At 37.4% G+C, this 14,327-nt stretch overlaps 2 protein-coding genes across 2 annotated transcripts; both read right to left on the bottom strand.

Annotated features, from left to right (window-relative positions):
• Positions 1-232: 232 nt before the first annotated feature.
• Positions 233-1,513, bottom strand: LOC115625995. Its single transcript, XM_030521240.1, has 3 exons — positions 1,287-1,513; positions 979-1,227; positions 233-920 (listed from the first exon to the last, which is right to left on the bottom strand). Exons 1-3 carry the CDS (start codon positions 1,453-1,455, stop codon positions 496-498), a joined length of 843 nt encoding a protein of 280 aa, XP_030377100.1. The 5' UTR covers positions 1,456-1,513; the 3' UTR covers positions 233-495.
• Positions 233-6,050, bottom strand: LOC115625996. The gene is made up of 4 exons (XM_030521241.1): positions 5,824-6,050; positions 5,516-5,764; positions 5,012-5,457; positions 233-474 (listed from the first exon to the last, which is right to left on the bottom strand). Exons 1-3 carry the CDS (start codon positions 5,990-5,992, stop codon positions 5,033-5,035), a joined length of 843 nt encoding a protein of 280 aa, XP_030377101.1. The 5' UTR covers positions 5,993-6,050; the 3' UTR covers positions 233-474; positions 5,012-5,032.
• Positions 6,051-14,327: the final 8,277 nt, after the last annotated feature.

Genomic DNA, 14,327 nt, shown 5'->3' with positions numbered 1-14,327 from the left:
ATTATAATTTAAAAATCAATACAACGGCGATTGTTGACTACAAAGGCCCTCTCAATTCCATGCCGCCTGTTTTGTAAAACTAAACAAATTGATTACCGAATCAGACGACCTTCATTTGAGTTGTTTTTGGAAATTAACACAAACTTTTTGCTATAATATCTTCAAATCTTTTATATGAATTGATTTGAAAATAACAATTTCTTTTACACTGTGGTTTTAAAAACAAATCAAATATTTAATCGTTTCATTTATTTCAAGCAGGTGTATTGTAAAAGATTTATTCGGTATTTGATATTTATGTGTATAGTAAATGTGTATAATTGTGAGTAATAAGGTTTTAAAACAATCAATATAGTTAGATGAATGAATGCGTTATTCTGTATTTGTTGTGCTCCTTTTTACTCCTGACTGTAGAAAGCAGTTAAACAATAATAGGGTTCGTCTGTTATAGTTACCATTCCTGCTGGAAAATTGGTCACGTAAGTCTTGCCAGGCCTACTCCTTTCCAAAAATCACCAATACCAGGCACTTGCGAACCAAGCGGAAGCTGGGCATGCTGAGGGAGCAACTCTTGGCGTGCTGATACCAACGACCGGACTGCATCGCCACAATAGCCATACGATTGCCGTGATCGTTGATCTCGCCGACTAAATCATTAATTGTATAGTACTCGTGGAGAATGCGAGCAATGTCCCGGTGTTCCCCCTTCTGGGGTACCAAACGGAAGAGAGCGCGTGCGCCTGGTTTTACCTCCTGATGCCAAAAGTCGCGTATATTGACGGTGCGCTCCGACGCGACCAGATAATGAGTTATTTTGAATTTTAGGCGGTCCCTGTACCCTCGTACGGCAAGCAAGTCCGCCGAAACTTGTAAAAAGTCCCCATGAATGGCGCTGGAGGTGACCAACTTCCAGGCTTCGTCTGCAAATGAGGTTCGGTTAAGGATAGAGATGGATGCATATGCTTATAGGCCACTTACTCTTACTCGGGGAATATTGCACTTGCGGCGGAAGTTGCATTACACGTTCTGGAGGCCCCAAGGTTAAACGATAAAAATGACCCATACCATTGTTAAAGGGCATGGAGGAAAGGGGCCACACAACACCATATGAGGGACACGGATCGTTCGAGTAGTTCATAAGGTATCCCATACCAATAACTTGGCCCGCTTCCACGCCCAACGGCTCTGCAGGCTGAACAGCAACTGCTCTCAGACCCGCTATTGGATCTGGCATCAAATGCAGTCAATTATTGGCCACAAAGAATGTTTCTAACCTTTTTACTTACTCGGCTCGCCAGTTTCGAAAGCATCAGACTCTGCGTCCATATCTGCCACATCATTGGCCTCAGCAGCAGCATTCACAATATCGTTAGGAATGGCTTCTCGAGAAGCGAGTGCTCGTACATAGTTCGATCGACGTTGACGACGGCCAGCAATAAACGGTCCTAAATACATTTTTTTGCACCGAAATAGTCGAAAATTAAATTCAATTGACGAGCCACGCAACTCCTTCGGAAGTGAAAAGTTCCACACTTTTACAGTCAGTGCAGTAAAATTAAAAAGGGCCTTAGGGCCTCGGTGCACGTCGAGATATATTTTATTGTTAATATCGATAACAATTGTATATTGCCTATCTGATAATTCTGCATGTATGTAGGCCTTCGCCCATAATTTGAACAAAAAACTATATAGTATGTGGAGACAATATTTATGATTTGAACTTTTTTCGAAAACCAAAACAGTGATTTATTAGCTGAAATATAAAATAAATAAATAAGGGCACTCCATTTGCTTTAATTATAAGAATACTGATTTTCATAAAAATGGAGCTTAATCGATAATTGATTATAAATTTATTAATTGCAAATGACACAACCTCGAACAGTTTAAAAAGTAAAATCAGAGCGATATCATTATTTTGTATTTAATCTATACTAATATTATGAAGAGGAAAGATTTGATTGTTTGCCTGTTTGAATTGAAAAGGCTTCGAATCTACTGGACCGATATAATGGATTCTTTCACTGTTGGGAAGCTAAACTATCGACAATTAACATGGGGTATTTTATTTTTGCCAAAAAGAATGGAATCCTTACTAAAACGCCAAAAATGTAACCAAACTTAAAAAACTCCCGTATAGCATGCTGTTAGTTCATAATCATCCTCGAAACATTGTCACTTTAAATATAAAGGCAATATTATTCAAAAACCCCCAGCCAAATAAAAAATTACAAATCGATCGACGCCGTGATTAATATCGAAGACATTTAAATTCACTAAGCCCTTCTGGACTGCGGCCATATGAATTGACGGTCAAATTAGGAATTGCAATCATGCTTTTGAGAAATTAAAGCCTTCCAAGCATGTGCAATGAGACGAGGAGGCTTATTAAGGAATTGTAGGACAATTTAAGTGTAGCAACCATTATCAACGGCCCAGCAACTGGTTAACTAGCTCATATACCGAGGATACCGATGATCCCATTTGATCATTTATATGGCTTCAATTTCCGGTAGTCCCAAACACGGGTCGGAGCTCCAGAAAATCAATTTATTTTGGTACCAGAAAATAAAGCATCAAATATTTTTTACAGAGAACGTCTGACCTAATAAAAAATAACAAAAAAAATCTGAAAACAAACAAAAAATCATTAAAATAATAAATTTTAGGAACTCATAGCAAAAAGAAGGGTGTATGTGTGTTAAGAGTGTGTGTTATAAAATGTTTAATTTTTAAAATTTTTGTTATTATATATTTTTTAAACAGGTTATATTAAGTGATACAGTAAATGTGTAAAGTCGATAATAGATATATAATATTATTTTCCAATTGAAAATGCATTAAGATCGAATGTTTCATATTTGAATTTTTTCTTTTGATTAGGTCCTTCTCATATCTACTTATGCGATCGGCAATATACAATTGCACCGTATATTTACAGTTGAAGTTCTTGGAATTGTTTTTAATCCCAATTTGAATTTCAATCTTCAAATCTCCACTATCGTCAACACAGCTAAGGGTGTTCTTGGTTTTATTAAAAGATGGTCCAGAAAATTTATCGACCCCTACACTACCAAGCTACTTTACAGTTCTCTAGTACAGCCAGTGCTAGAATACTGCTCATGTGTTTGGTGTCCTCAGTATAAATTGCATCAGGATCGCATAGAGTCGGTCCAGAAACAATTTCTTCTTTTTGCTCTTCGTGGTCTAAGCTGGGATCCCAATCTACGATTACCATCCCACTCCAGTAGACTTCTCCTTATTAACCGGCCTTCTTTAGCTCACCGTAGGATAGTTCTGGGTGTTCTGCTCCTCCACAAATTAATTGTCGGAGATGTTGATTCCTCTATGCTTTTAGGTCGTATCAATTTTTCTGTTCCTTCCAAGCCAACAAGGAACTTTCTGCTTATTGTACTTAACAGTTGCACTAGTGATTACGCTATGCACAATCCTTTTCGAGTATTATGCGCTAACTATAATACTTTTTACTTTTCAATCTCAAGTGAGCTCTCACTAAAATCTTCTATTTTCAGCTACCACCGGCAGAATCACTGATCCCCAATGAGTAGGGGCAGTGTTTGCCGGACTGGCTAATAAATTTTCCCCCAACGGGTCAGTGATTCTTCACCTTTAATTTTTAATTATATTTTATCTTTTATTATTTAAGAATTTTAATTGGTTTTCTTCTATCTTTTATTGCTATATTTTTTCATCTCCACTTCTTTTTTAATAACTTATCTGACTACTCTCTGCTGTGTGTTGGATTCGTTATTAGATACTTTTGTCAATTTTATAGTCTGTTTTATTTCTTTAGTTTTATTTAGTTTAAGTTCTCTATTGATTGATTCTTTTTTAAATAAACAAATTAAAGCAATCCTTATTCTTTTGCATAAAAATCTGCTTTATTCGTCCTCAGGATAAATTGCGTTACAACCAGCGGTGGGGCGGGCTTAGCAAGCTTATGGCTCATTGGTCCAGACAAATTAAATATACGATGATTATGAACTGTTTATAATCTGTACATGAAATGTAAAAGAGTATATTAGCTCAAACCTAAAATGTGTGAAAATGAAAAATGTAACAGGCAGAAGGAGGCGTGGCAGACCCCACAAAGTACATATATTCTTGAGCAGAATGATGAGTCCTGTCCCTGTCTGTCCGTATGAACCCCTGGATCTCAGAGACTATAAGAGCTAGAGACACCAAATTTTGCACAAAGATGCCTTATGTGTGTACGCTGTGTAAGTTTGTTTTACTTTTTCGATTTCCCCCTACTTCCTCCTTTGGGAGTTTTAGCTTTAGCTTTTTTACTTGTTTTTGATATTATTTTTGAATCGTACAGCGACTAAACCGGGCTATTGTACCACATTAAAATATAACTGAACGCTTCGTTACTTGTTAAGCTTAGCACTCAGGCTCAGAACATATTTGAAGTATTCTGTTTGTCGCCCTTTCGGCACCGAATTCGTTTTATAATGTTTCCGATGAGCGATGAAGAATTATACGAAGGAGCACAGTGTGGGATTCTTTGGCCCACACCGGGCTAAAATTCATTTATCTTTCTTCACAATTATAATTTAAAAATCAATACAACGGTGATTGTTGACTACAAAGGCCCTCTCACTTCCATGCCGCCTGTTTTGTAAAACTAAACAAATTGCCGAATCACACGACCTTCAGTTGAGTTGTTTTTGGAAATGAACACAAAGTTTTTGCTATAATATCTTCAAATCTTTTATATGAATTGATTTGAAAAGAACAACTTCTTTTACACTGTGGTTTTAAAAACAAATCAAATATTTAATCGTTTCATTTATTTGAAGCAGGTGTATTGTAAAAGATTTATTTGGTATTTGATATTTATGTCTAAATGTGTATAATTGTGTGTAATAAGGTTTTAAAAAATCAATCAATATTGTTAGATGAATGAATGCGTTATTCTGTATTTGTTGTGCTCCTTAAACAATAATAGGGTTCGTCTGTTATAGTTACCATTCCTGCTGGAAAATTGGTCACGTAAGTCTTGCCAGGCCTACTCCTTTCCAAAAATCACCAATACCAGGCACTTGCGAACCAAGCGGAAGCTGGGCATGCTGAGGGAGCAACTCTTGGCGTGCTGATACCAACGACCGGACTGCATCGCCACAATAGCCATACGATTGCCGTGATCGTTGATCTCGCCGACTAAATCATTAATTGTATAGTATTCGTGGAGAATGCGAGCAATGTCCCGGTGTTCCCCCTTCTGGGGTACCAAACGGAAGAGAGCGCGTGCGCCTGGTTTTACCTCCTGATGCCAAAAGTCGCGTATATTGACGGTGCGCTCCGACGCGACCAGATAATGAGTTATTTTGAATTTTAGGCGGTCCCTGTACCCTCGTACGGCAAGCAAGTCCGCCGAAACTTGTAAAAAGTCCCCATGAATGGCGCTGGAGGTGACCAACTTCCAGGCTTCGTCTGCAAATGAGGTTCGGTTAAGGATAGAGATGGATGCATATGCTTTTAGGCCACTTACTCTTACTCGGGGAATATTGCACTTGCGGCGGAAGTTGCATTACACGTTCTGGAGGCCCCAAGGTTAAACGATAAAAATGACCCATACCATTGTTAAAGGGCATGGAGGAAAGGGGCCACACAACACCATATGAGGGACACGGATCGTTCGAGTAGTTCATAAGGTATCCCATACCAATAACTTGGCCCGCTTCCACGCCCAACGGCTCTGCAGGCTGAACAGCAACTGCTCTCAGACCCGCTATTGGATCTGGCATCAAATGCAGTCAATTATTGGCCACAAAGAATGTTTCTAACCTTTTTACTTACTCGGCTCGCCAGTTTCGAAAGCATCAGACTCTGCGTCCATATCTGCCACATCATTGGCCTCAGCAGCAGCATTCACAATATCGTTAGGAATGGCTTCTCGAGAAGCGAGTGCTCGTACATAGTTCGATCGACGTTGACGACGGCCAGCAATAAACGGTCCTAAATACATTTTTTTGCACCGAAATAGTCGAAAATTAAATTCAATTGACGAGCCACGCAACTCCTTCGGAAGTGAAAAGTTCCACACTTTTACAGTCAGTGCAGTAAAATTAAAAAGGGCCTTAGGGCCTCGGTGCACGTCGAGATATATTTTATTGTTAATATCGATAACAATTGATTATTGTCTATATATTAATTTAAAGAAAAACTATATAGTATGTGGAGACAATTTTTATGATTGGAACTTTTTTAGACAACCAAAAAAAGCTATTTATTCGCTGAAATATAAAAAAATAAGGACACTCCATTTGCTTTAATTATAAGAATTCTGATTTTCACAATAATTGAGTTTAATTGATAAATTTATTAGTTGCAAATGACACACAGTCGAACATTTTAAAAAGAACAATATCATTATTTTGTATTTAATATTATATATTTTTTAAGCAGGTTATATTAAGTGATACAATACCTGTGTAAAGTTGATAATAGATATATAATATTATTTTCCAATTGAAAATGCATTAAGATCGAATATTTCATATTTGAATATTTTTTTTGACAAGATCCTTCAAGCAATCCTTTCAGCTTTTTCGAAATAGATTTTTGTATGTTCACCAGGTCTAATCTGCTGAAATTAACTTTCTTTCTACAATGTCGCATATTTGCATACTTATGGATGACGATGATGAAAAACTTATTCTTTTGTATAAAAATACCCTGAGGACGAAGTCAGGATAAATTGTGTTGCATCCAGCTGTTGGGCGTTCTAAGCAAGCTTATGTCCGGACAGTATAAAATATATCGGCAGTCGAAGATTATGGAGTGTTTTTTGAATTATTAGATTTAAATCTTTAATTTTCTACTATAGTAAACAAGGCGAAGGGCGTTTTTGTAATCTTTAAACGTTAATTCAAAGAATTCAATGACCTCTAAGCCTGTACAGTTCTCTAGCAGGCTGTTTTAATGATTCAATTGTATCGAATAGTTAGAAAAGTATAATCATTTCATTTTTTATTATTTGTTTAACATCTTATTTTTTCTGTTCGTCGCTTATACTTGGAATGTAATTCTCGTTTATTACGTTTCTAAGTAAGATGAGTAATTGTCACATTTTAAAGATTAAATTTTATCGAATAGTACAATCAGAAGGTTTCATATCATATGTTTTAAAATTTAGAATTTTTGGCGATAGCCTTCCTTTTTTTGATTTCAAAATATTACCAAATATTGGATATTGTAAAGTCTAAAATACATATTTAAGATTAATATATGTAGTACATGTATATACTCTGTGCATCCAAATAATGATTTGCTTAAAAGTCAATATAAATTAATGAAAACGAATTGAATTGAACGAACTTATCTGCTTTTCAATTCAAAATTAAGTAAGAAAGATGTGCCACAATTTCAGTTCTCCACTGATGTTTTTAGAGTTTATTTCGCCAGAAGTTATTAAATTATTAGAAAGAAAATTGTGACAGTTGAACTCTTTGAAACTGCGACCGAAAACTCCAAAAGGACTTTATTGTGAAATACTATCCAGCGGGAGTAGCCGGTGCTGAAAGGCGAGCTCCCCTTTTATCAGTAAAACAACACTGCAAAATTGAAAAATAAAAGGTAACTAGAACTTTTTGTTTTTGGTCAACACTCTAAGCCAAAAATCAACAAATATAAAAAATTTCACAGCACGTGAGGCGGCATTTCAATTTTTCAGCAGTAGCCATAGCATCACAAAAACTTTGACAGGCAAACCTCCCATCTCCCACCTTCCACCCCCTCCCCCACCATTACACTCCACAAACACTTTGAAAGCCCTAAGAGCAACAACAAAATGACGACAGGTAGTCAGTCAGCGCGTCAGTTGGGCAGCCCCCATGGAGCCATTGGCAACCCAGCACTTGCGGTGCCGGCAGCTGAGGCCACGCCAGGTGATGTTTGAACTTTTATGTAGGAGTTGTGAATGGGGAGGGGTAGGGTTGAGCTTCGGAAAAACTGGGGTGGTAGGGGGATGGTTTGGCCTCAAAAATTGATTACTTTGTAGCGCGCGGAGGCCGTGGCGCGAAAAGTTTCCTACACACTGGTCCAGTTTGTTTGTTATTTTGTTGGCTTCGTCTACTGCTACTGCTGGCTGCGTGTGCGTCGTTTCGCATTTCAAGCTGTTGATTATGGCCAAAAGGCATTAGCAGAAAAATAAATATTTACTTTTTAAATTATTAAGCAAAAGTTTTGCGATAGCAACGAACCAAGGGTGGACACGATTGTTCTAACTCGTCAAAAGTTTTATGTTACTCTGATTGCAAAACTAATTAAAAAGTTGATGAAACTCATTCGAAATTACTTTAAAGCATTAATTCTAGTTGTGGGTGTGCGTGTGTTGCGTGTTTGCGTCCTAACGGTAGACAATGGCACCAAATTGTGGGTTTGAGTTGATTAATTGTAAACTAAATGTTAGTTTTAAAATGTTTCGGCAGCAGTACAAATGCGTTCCTGGTTGCAGTTTGTACATTATTTTATAATTCGTTATGTCTTGAATACCAAACTTAAAACGATAAGTACTAATTGTTCCAATTCCACTATAATAGGAACTGAACACTTCCAACATCGTGGAAACGGATACCCCCCGCCCCCCCCCACACAAAAACCCATGACATTGTTTTTACACATTTGTTATATTATAAAATATATGTGCATATGTGAAAATATTATTATTCAGTTTTAATTTATTTCTTATTTAATTTAAAATTACACAATTCCATAATTACCACAGATAATATTCATGGGATCAATTAAATTGATCTAAAAATTTGATAATGCACTGATTTTAGTTAGTTAGTTAGTTAAGTTAGTTTAACTACATTTTTAAACGATTAGGCGTTTTGGCTATTTACATACTTGAAAGTGTCAGCCATACATTTAATAAATATTACAAACGCTTCTGACATACTGCTTGAAGCAGCTAGCAATTGTGTTGCATGTCTGTTTATTAATTTGTAATTTTTGATAATTTCCTGAAAACAATTGTTCTTCTAGTTGGGGTTTTGTTTGGCTCTGTGATGTTCAATAAGCCAACGCTTCAAATTCATATAACAAAGAGCGATCGTTTTTCATCGAAACGTCGAAACGAAAAACATCTAGTTAACATCGAAAGCCATCGCTCATGTGGAAATCGATAGATCGATAGATAGTCGTGCTATGTATATCGTCGGGGTTCGGTGCAGTGTGCGTGTGCAAATAAATTGCAAAAAAATGTGTGAAGTGTTATTGAATAAATAACATTAATCAATAAACATTAATAATTTCGAAAGTACGAACTAACCAAGCTTATATTGAAAATGTGTACAAAGAACGCAGATTAGTACGCTGTCCCGCAAATACGAAATTTCGTCTTCATTGCTGACGCTTGCACAGTACACATGTATGTATGTATGTATGTGTGTAAATGAAACACAATGCAGGTGAGTGAATATTTTTATATTTCAATTACTATACATATGTGTATGCATACAATTGTTTATGTTTTTGTGCTTTTGCATAATAAAAATAAGTTAAAAATGCAGAAATGATGTCTTAATGGCTGCAATGACAATGCAGTTACCCTTGCCTGCAGCTTCTTACAATGCTAATTATTGGTATTCCTCGTTAACTTATAATCGCGGGTTTTAGAAACAAACCAAGCGCAACTGAAATACGTTAATTATTGGCCCATGATTTTGTGGTGCGAAATTTTGTAAACAAGAAAACAAATTAAGATTTGTTCCTGTAAGCAGGAACGCAGTTAGATGATATTTAGCTTTTGTTCACCTGTCATGACAAAAGCTAGGAGGCATGGAACTGCGTTTGAGTTCAATTTTTACAGCTGGTTCATTATCTCAGTGCTCTCTCCTAAACCATTCATTGACTGATTGACTGGTTCGACTCGCAAATGAACCAAACAGTTAATTATTGAGAAGTGAAAACGCAAGTTAACATTTTTGTATTTAAAAATAGGGGGAAAGGGGAATATGCTAAAAGTAAACATATTTGCGGCTGTTTTTTATGTGCATTACAAATCATTTATACATTTAATTGATTGCTTTGATTATTGATAATGCAGTTGAAAACTGTTGGAAAGCCAAGTGTGAATCAAAGAACGGATACCTGGGGTGTAATGAGCTTTGAGTTAAAATATATTTTCCAATTGTATAATGATCATGTACAGTATATGTACAGGGTGGTTCATAATTTTCTTTTTTCACTTTACAATTAGTGGCTTGAAATAAAATACTTTCTTGTAATAAGTATGAACTTTAATTATCTTTTTAAAATATTTATAAAATACTTTGTTATACATTTTAAAAATAAATATAGATTGTAGGGTATGTTATGGGTTGAACTCGCTTACAGTCGCACTTGCAGTCTTTCCTTTCGCTTTCACTTCACAACTATTGCTGCTCTTTTTATTGGCTAGTGGTGCTACTGTGTATCTGATTCCTAAGTTGCTTGAATCCAGAAATTGTTTTGCAATTTCTTTTGTACTTTTCAATACACAAAACACGCAGCAGCGCAACATTAGCATACAACTTTTCTTATTATTTTTTATGTGAAAAATTTTTACTACAGCCATACACGAGAAAATCAGTAGTAGCAGCAGCAACAACAACAGCAGCAAACTGCAAAGCTAAGGAAGCGGAAACGGAAAGCAAGCAAAGAACGCAGACAAATGCCAGTAAATTTGACTGAGTCCGTCGCAGCAGAAGAAGGGGAGCAAGAAGAAGAAAGTGGTGGAAAGTGTTGTTGCTATCTGCTCTTGCTGTCAATGGGCTAAGCACCAATCCGTCGCATTCGAATCCAAGTCGTAACCAAAAAAAAAAAAACAAAAAAAATGTAAAAAGTGAAACAGTCGCGGTGGCAGGAAAACTCGCTGGCGAAATAATAATGACATGGAAGGAAATCATTTTCATTTGCAACCCCCCCCACGTTGCCTTTTTTATTGCCTTCTCGCCTGCCCGCCTGTCTGGTGTGGATGTCGATGTCGATGTCGATGGAAGTAACAGCCAAACGCCAAGGCAAGCGCTTCATTTGTCGTAAAGTTTTATTGAATTACTCAGGCGTGCGGCGGTTCCAAACTCCTCGTCGACAGCATTGCCGTGTGTTTGAAGTGACAGTCTGGCCGAGGAGGCAGATAGACGGCGGATTGGGATTGTCTGCTGCCACCCACTTAGTTATTTTTTGCCAATAATGAGTCCACGTTGCGTTTCTTTTGATTATCACGCCTGTTGGCCCGACGGCTTTTACGAACGTCGTATCTTTGGAAATTCATTAAAACTTTTTTCGGTTTTTGGGACGACTGGCAATCGATTCGAACAGCTTGAGCTGCGCCATGATTCTCGCACCTGCATTCATTTTTCATTGTGGCATCGTGTAGCGCGTCGCCTTTGACTTGCCTTTGACTTTTTGCCAGCCGTCATTATTCATCTTAACTGTTTTCGCTTAGCGCCATTTGCGCTTTGCAACAACGCCAGTCAACTTCAAAATTTCCCACATATGCTCGCCAACTGCTGGACAAACATGCGCCGCTCCACGTGTGATTAATTGTTGCATGTGTCGTTGTGGGGCGTTGCAAGTATGTTGTACGAGTAGCTGCAAACCGACAACCTACCAAGGCAGTCAGTCGGTCGGTCCAACAGCCTGAGTTATTTCTGTTGACGCTAAATTTCTTGCAATGGCGCATAAAACATTTGCACATACTTACTTGGCTGGCAAGTCAATTGGTGGTGGTGGGCCAAGGCTGGCAAAGCGGCGGCTCCCAGCGGCATTAAAAGTGGGCTATGGGCGTTTTAACTGGTATCCCCAAACAGTTATTGATGTATGTTTAGCAATTTGGGCTTGTTTATGGCACTTTTTGTGACCCAAAAATATAAATAGTTATATATACATAAATGTGTAGTTTCAAGTTAAAAAAGAATGACTTAATTTGTTGTCGCTTAAATTATAAATGCTGGAGTATTATTATTGATATATCTCTTCATAGTAGTTTAGGATTGTTCATAGCACGTTTTGTGACTCAACAATATAGTACAAATAACTAGCTATAAATCTTTAGCTTTAGGCTGAAAAATAATGACTTCATTTGTGGCATTTAAATTGTTAATATATCTGTAAACCAGAGGATTTCCATTAGAACACATTTTCCGTACAGTTTTGAACAAAATGCAACAAACTCCGACCAATCAGATTTTCATTCAACGAACACATTTTTGGGTTCGAAAAGCTGGAATTAAACAAGACATCGTCCTTTTGGAATGCTTTTCTAAATAGGAAACGTTTTGTAAACTCGTTGTCGTCCACGGAGAGGACTTAGTTTTTTTATACCCTGTACCCGTAGGGTAAAAAGGGTATATTAGGTTTGTGCAAAGTATGTAACATACAGAAGGAAGCATCTCCGACCCCATAAAGTATATATATTCTTGATCAGCATGACGAGAGAAATCGATCTAGACATGTCCGTCCGTCTGTCCGTCCGTCTGGATGAACGCAAGGATCTCGGAAACTATTAAAGCTAGAATAACCAAAGTTGGCATCCAGATTCTCCTAGGTCCGAGTAAGGACGAGTTTATTTTTTTTTTTTTAATTTCCCCCCCCTTCCCCCGCTACAGAATTTCGTCAATAGCGTCCACATTTCAAATGCTACCTAAACCAAACTTTGCACACATAATTTCTATACAATTATCTACTGTTCTTTAAAATTTTATCAAATTCGGTCAATTCTAAGAAAAGTTATTAGCAAAACAAATTCTCACCAGTACAACCCCCCCAAACTGCAGCAACAAGTTCGCTCTTCTTCTTCCTCTTTATGCTGCTGCTATGGGCGCATATAACTCAGTGACGGAAGTTTACCTGGGTACAGGGTATTACACTGTCGGGCTTGCTCGACTGTAGCGTTCTCTCTTGTTTAAAATAGTCAAAAGGCGTCTTCCGTTGAGTCTAAAATATATTTCTTAAAAATTCACCAAACTTTTATTTTAATTACTAGACTTTCTGATAAGTGAGCAGCAAAAAAAAGTACAGGGTAAGAATTACAACTCTGAGAACAGTTTCAGTTTATGAATGATAGTTGTATTTGGATCCACATTAAACGCATCCAAAGAAAGTTGGTTTTAAGTGTTCGGGACTCAGGAATCACTTAACAATGTACAATTAAATCGAATCTGAAAACGACAATACTTCCAATTACTTATGAAATGAACATCAATAAATAACACATTCGAAAATTTATCGAAATAGCTTTAAAGCGGGTTTAAAGCATTTCTGTGAGTTATAGTTCGTTTACGTCTCGATTAATAAATATAATATTTATGATTCGATTTTAAAATATATCGTTTGTTTGCCATTCGCCCTAATAGTGAAATGCCTATTTATAGTTCAGTTTTAAAGAAGGAGGTCGTTCCTCTTTGAACCGCCTCTCAGTTTTTTGGTACATTTTTCGTTTTTCTTTTTCGCACTGTTTAATCATTCTTTGTGTCTTTAGCATTAGCTTAATAAATTACTCTTATTATTTTGATTCTCTAGACCTGACCTAACCTAATGACCTAACCCAGTATTTCTATTCTCTTTTAGGCTTTTAGGAAGCACCTATCTCTGATTTTGATTTGAAGCACGTTCTTTATACTGAAGTATTATTCAAGTAAACCGCCCGGTTGTTATTATATTAGTTAACTCCGCTCATTTAAAGTTACTTGTTAATTAAATTACTAATAGGCTCTGATGCCTGCGAAATCAGAAACTCATTGACAATATTTACCAATTTCCATTCAGTTCCGCTATTTGTTCAAATTGGGAAACGGGAATACTTCAGTTCTTTATACATTCGTTCGTATTTCATTTCTGCAATTCTACTTTTTCATGCAGCTTGCATGTGAGGCATGTGAGTGGAGCGGTAGGCTTGTGGCCTGAAACAGCCATCACCCTCAGTAATTTGAGCCATAACCATATTGAGCTGGCAATATGAGTCGCTCTGTTTCGGTACAATGCCCACATACTCGTACACAGCCGTAGCATCAATTTGTCCAATAAGCAACTTAATCATTTGCTATTGTCAATGCGAAGGCTGATCCTGCTCCTGCTGCTGCTGCTGCTGCTGTCCCGACTGCAGATTGCAATGGAAACGTTGCCAAGTAGGGGGAGGAAGCTCCTCTTCATGGAATAAAAATTATGCAGACACCAAATGTTTGGCAGAGGGAGCGGTGGGAGCGGAGGGAGCGGAGGCTCGATTGAAGCTGCTCGGGCGGACCGTTGAACCGACAAATGCGGCCATGCCACTTGCTGCCAAAATCAGCACACACACATACTCTGAACTCTACTTG

This window comes from Scaptodrosophila lebanonensis, unplaced genomic scaffold (assembly GCF_003285725.1).
Source record: "Scaptodrosophila lebanonensis strain 11010-0011.00,11010-0021.00 unplaced genomic scaffold, SlebRS2 tig00000080-arrow-pilon, whole genome shotgun sequence".
Lineage (NCBI taxonomy): Eukaryota > Metazoa > Arthropoda > Insecta > Diptera > Drosophilidae > Scaptodrosophila > Scaptodrosophila lebanonensis.
Note: the sequence above shows the minus strand (reverse complement) of the source record. Positions and strands in the feature narration are given on the sequence as shown.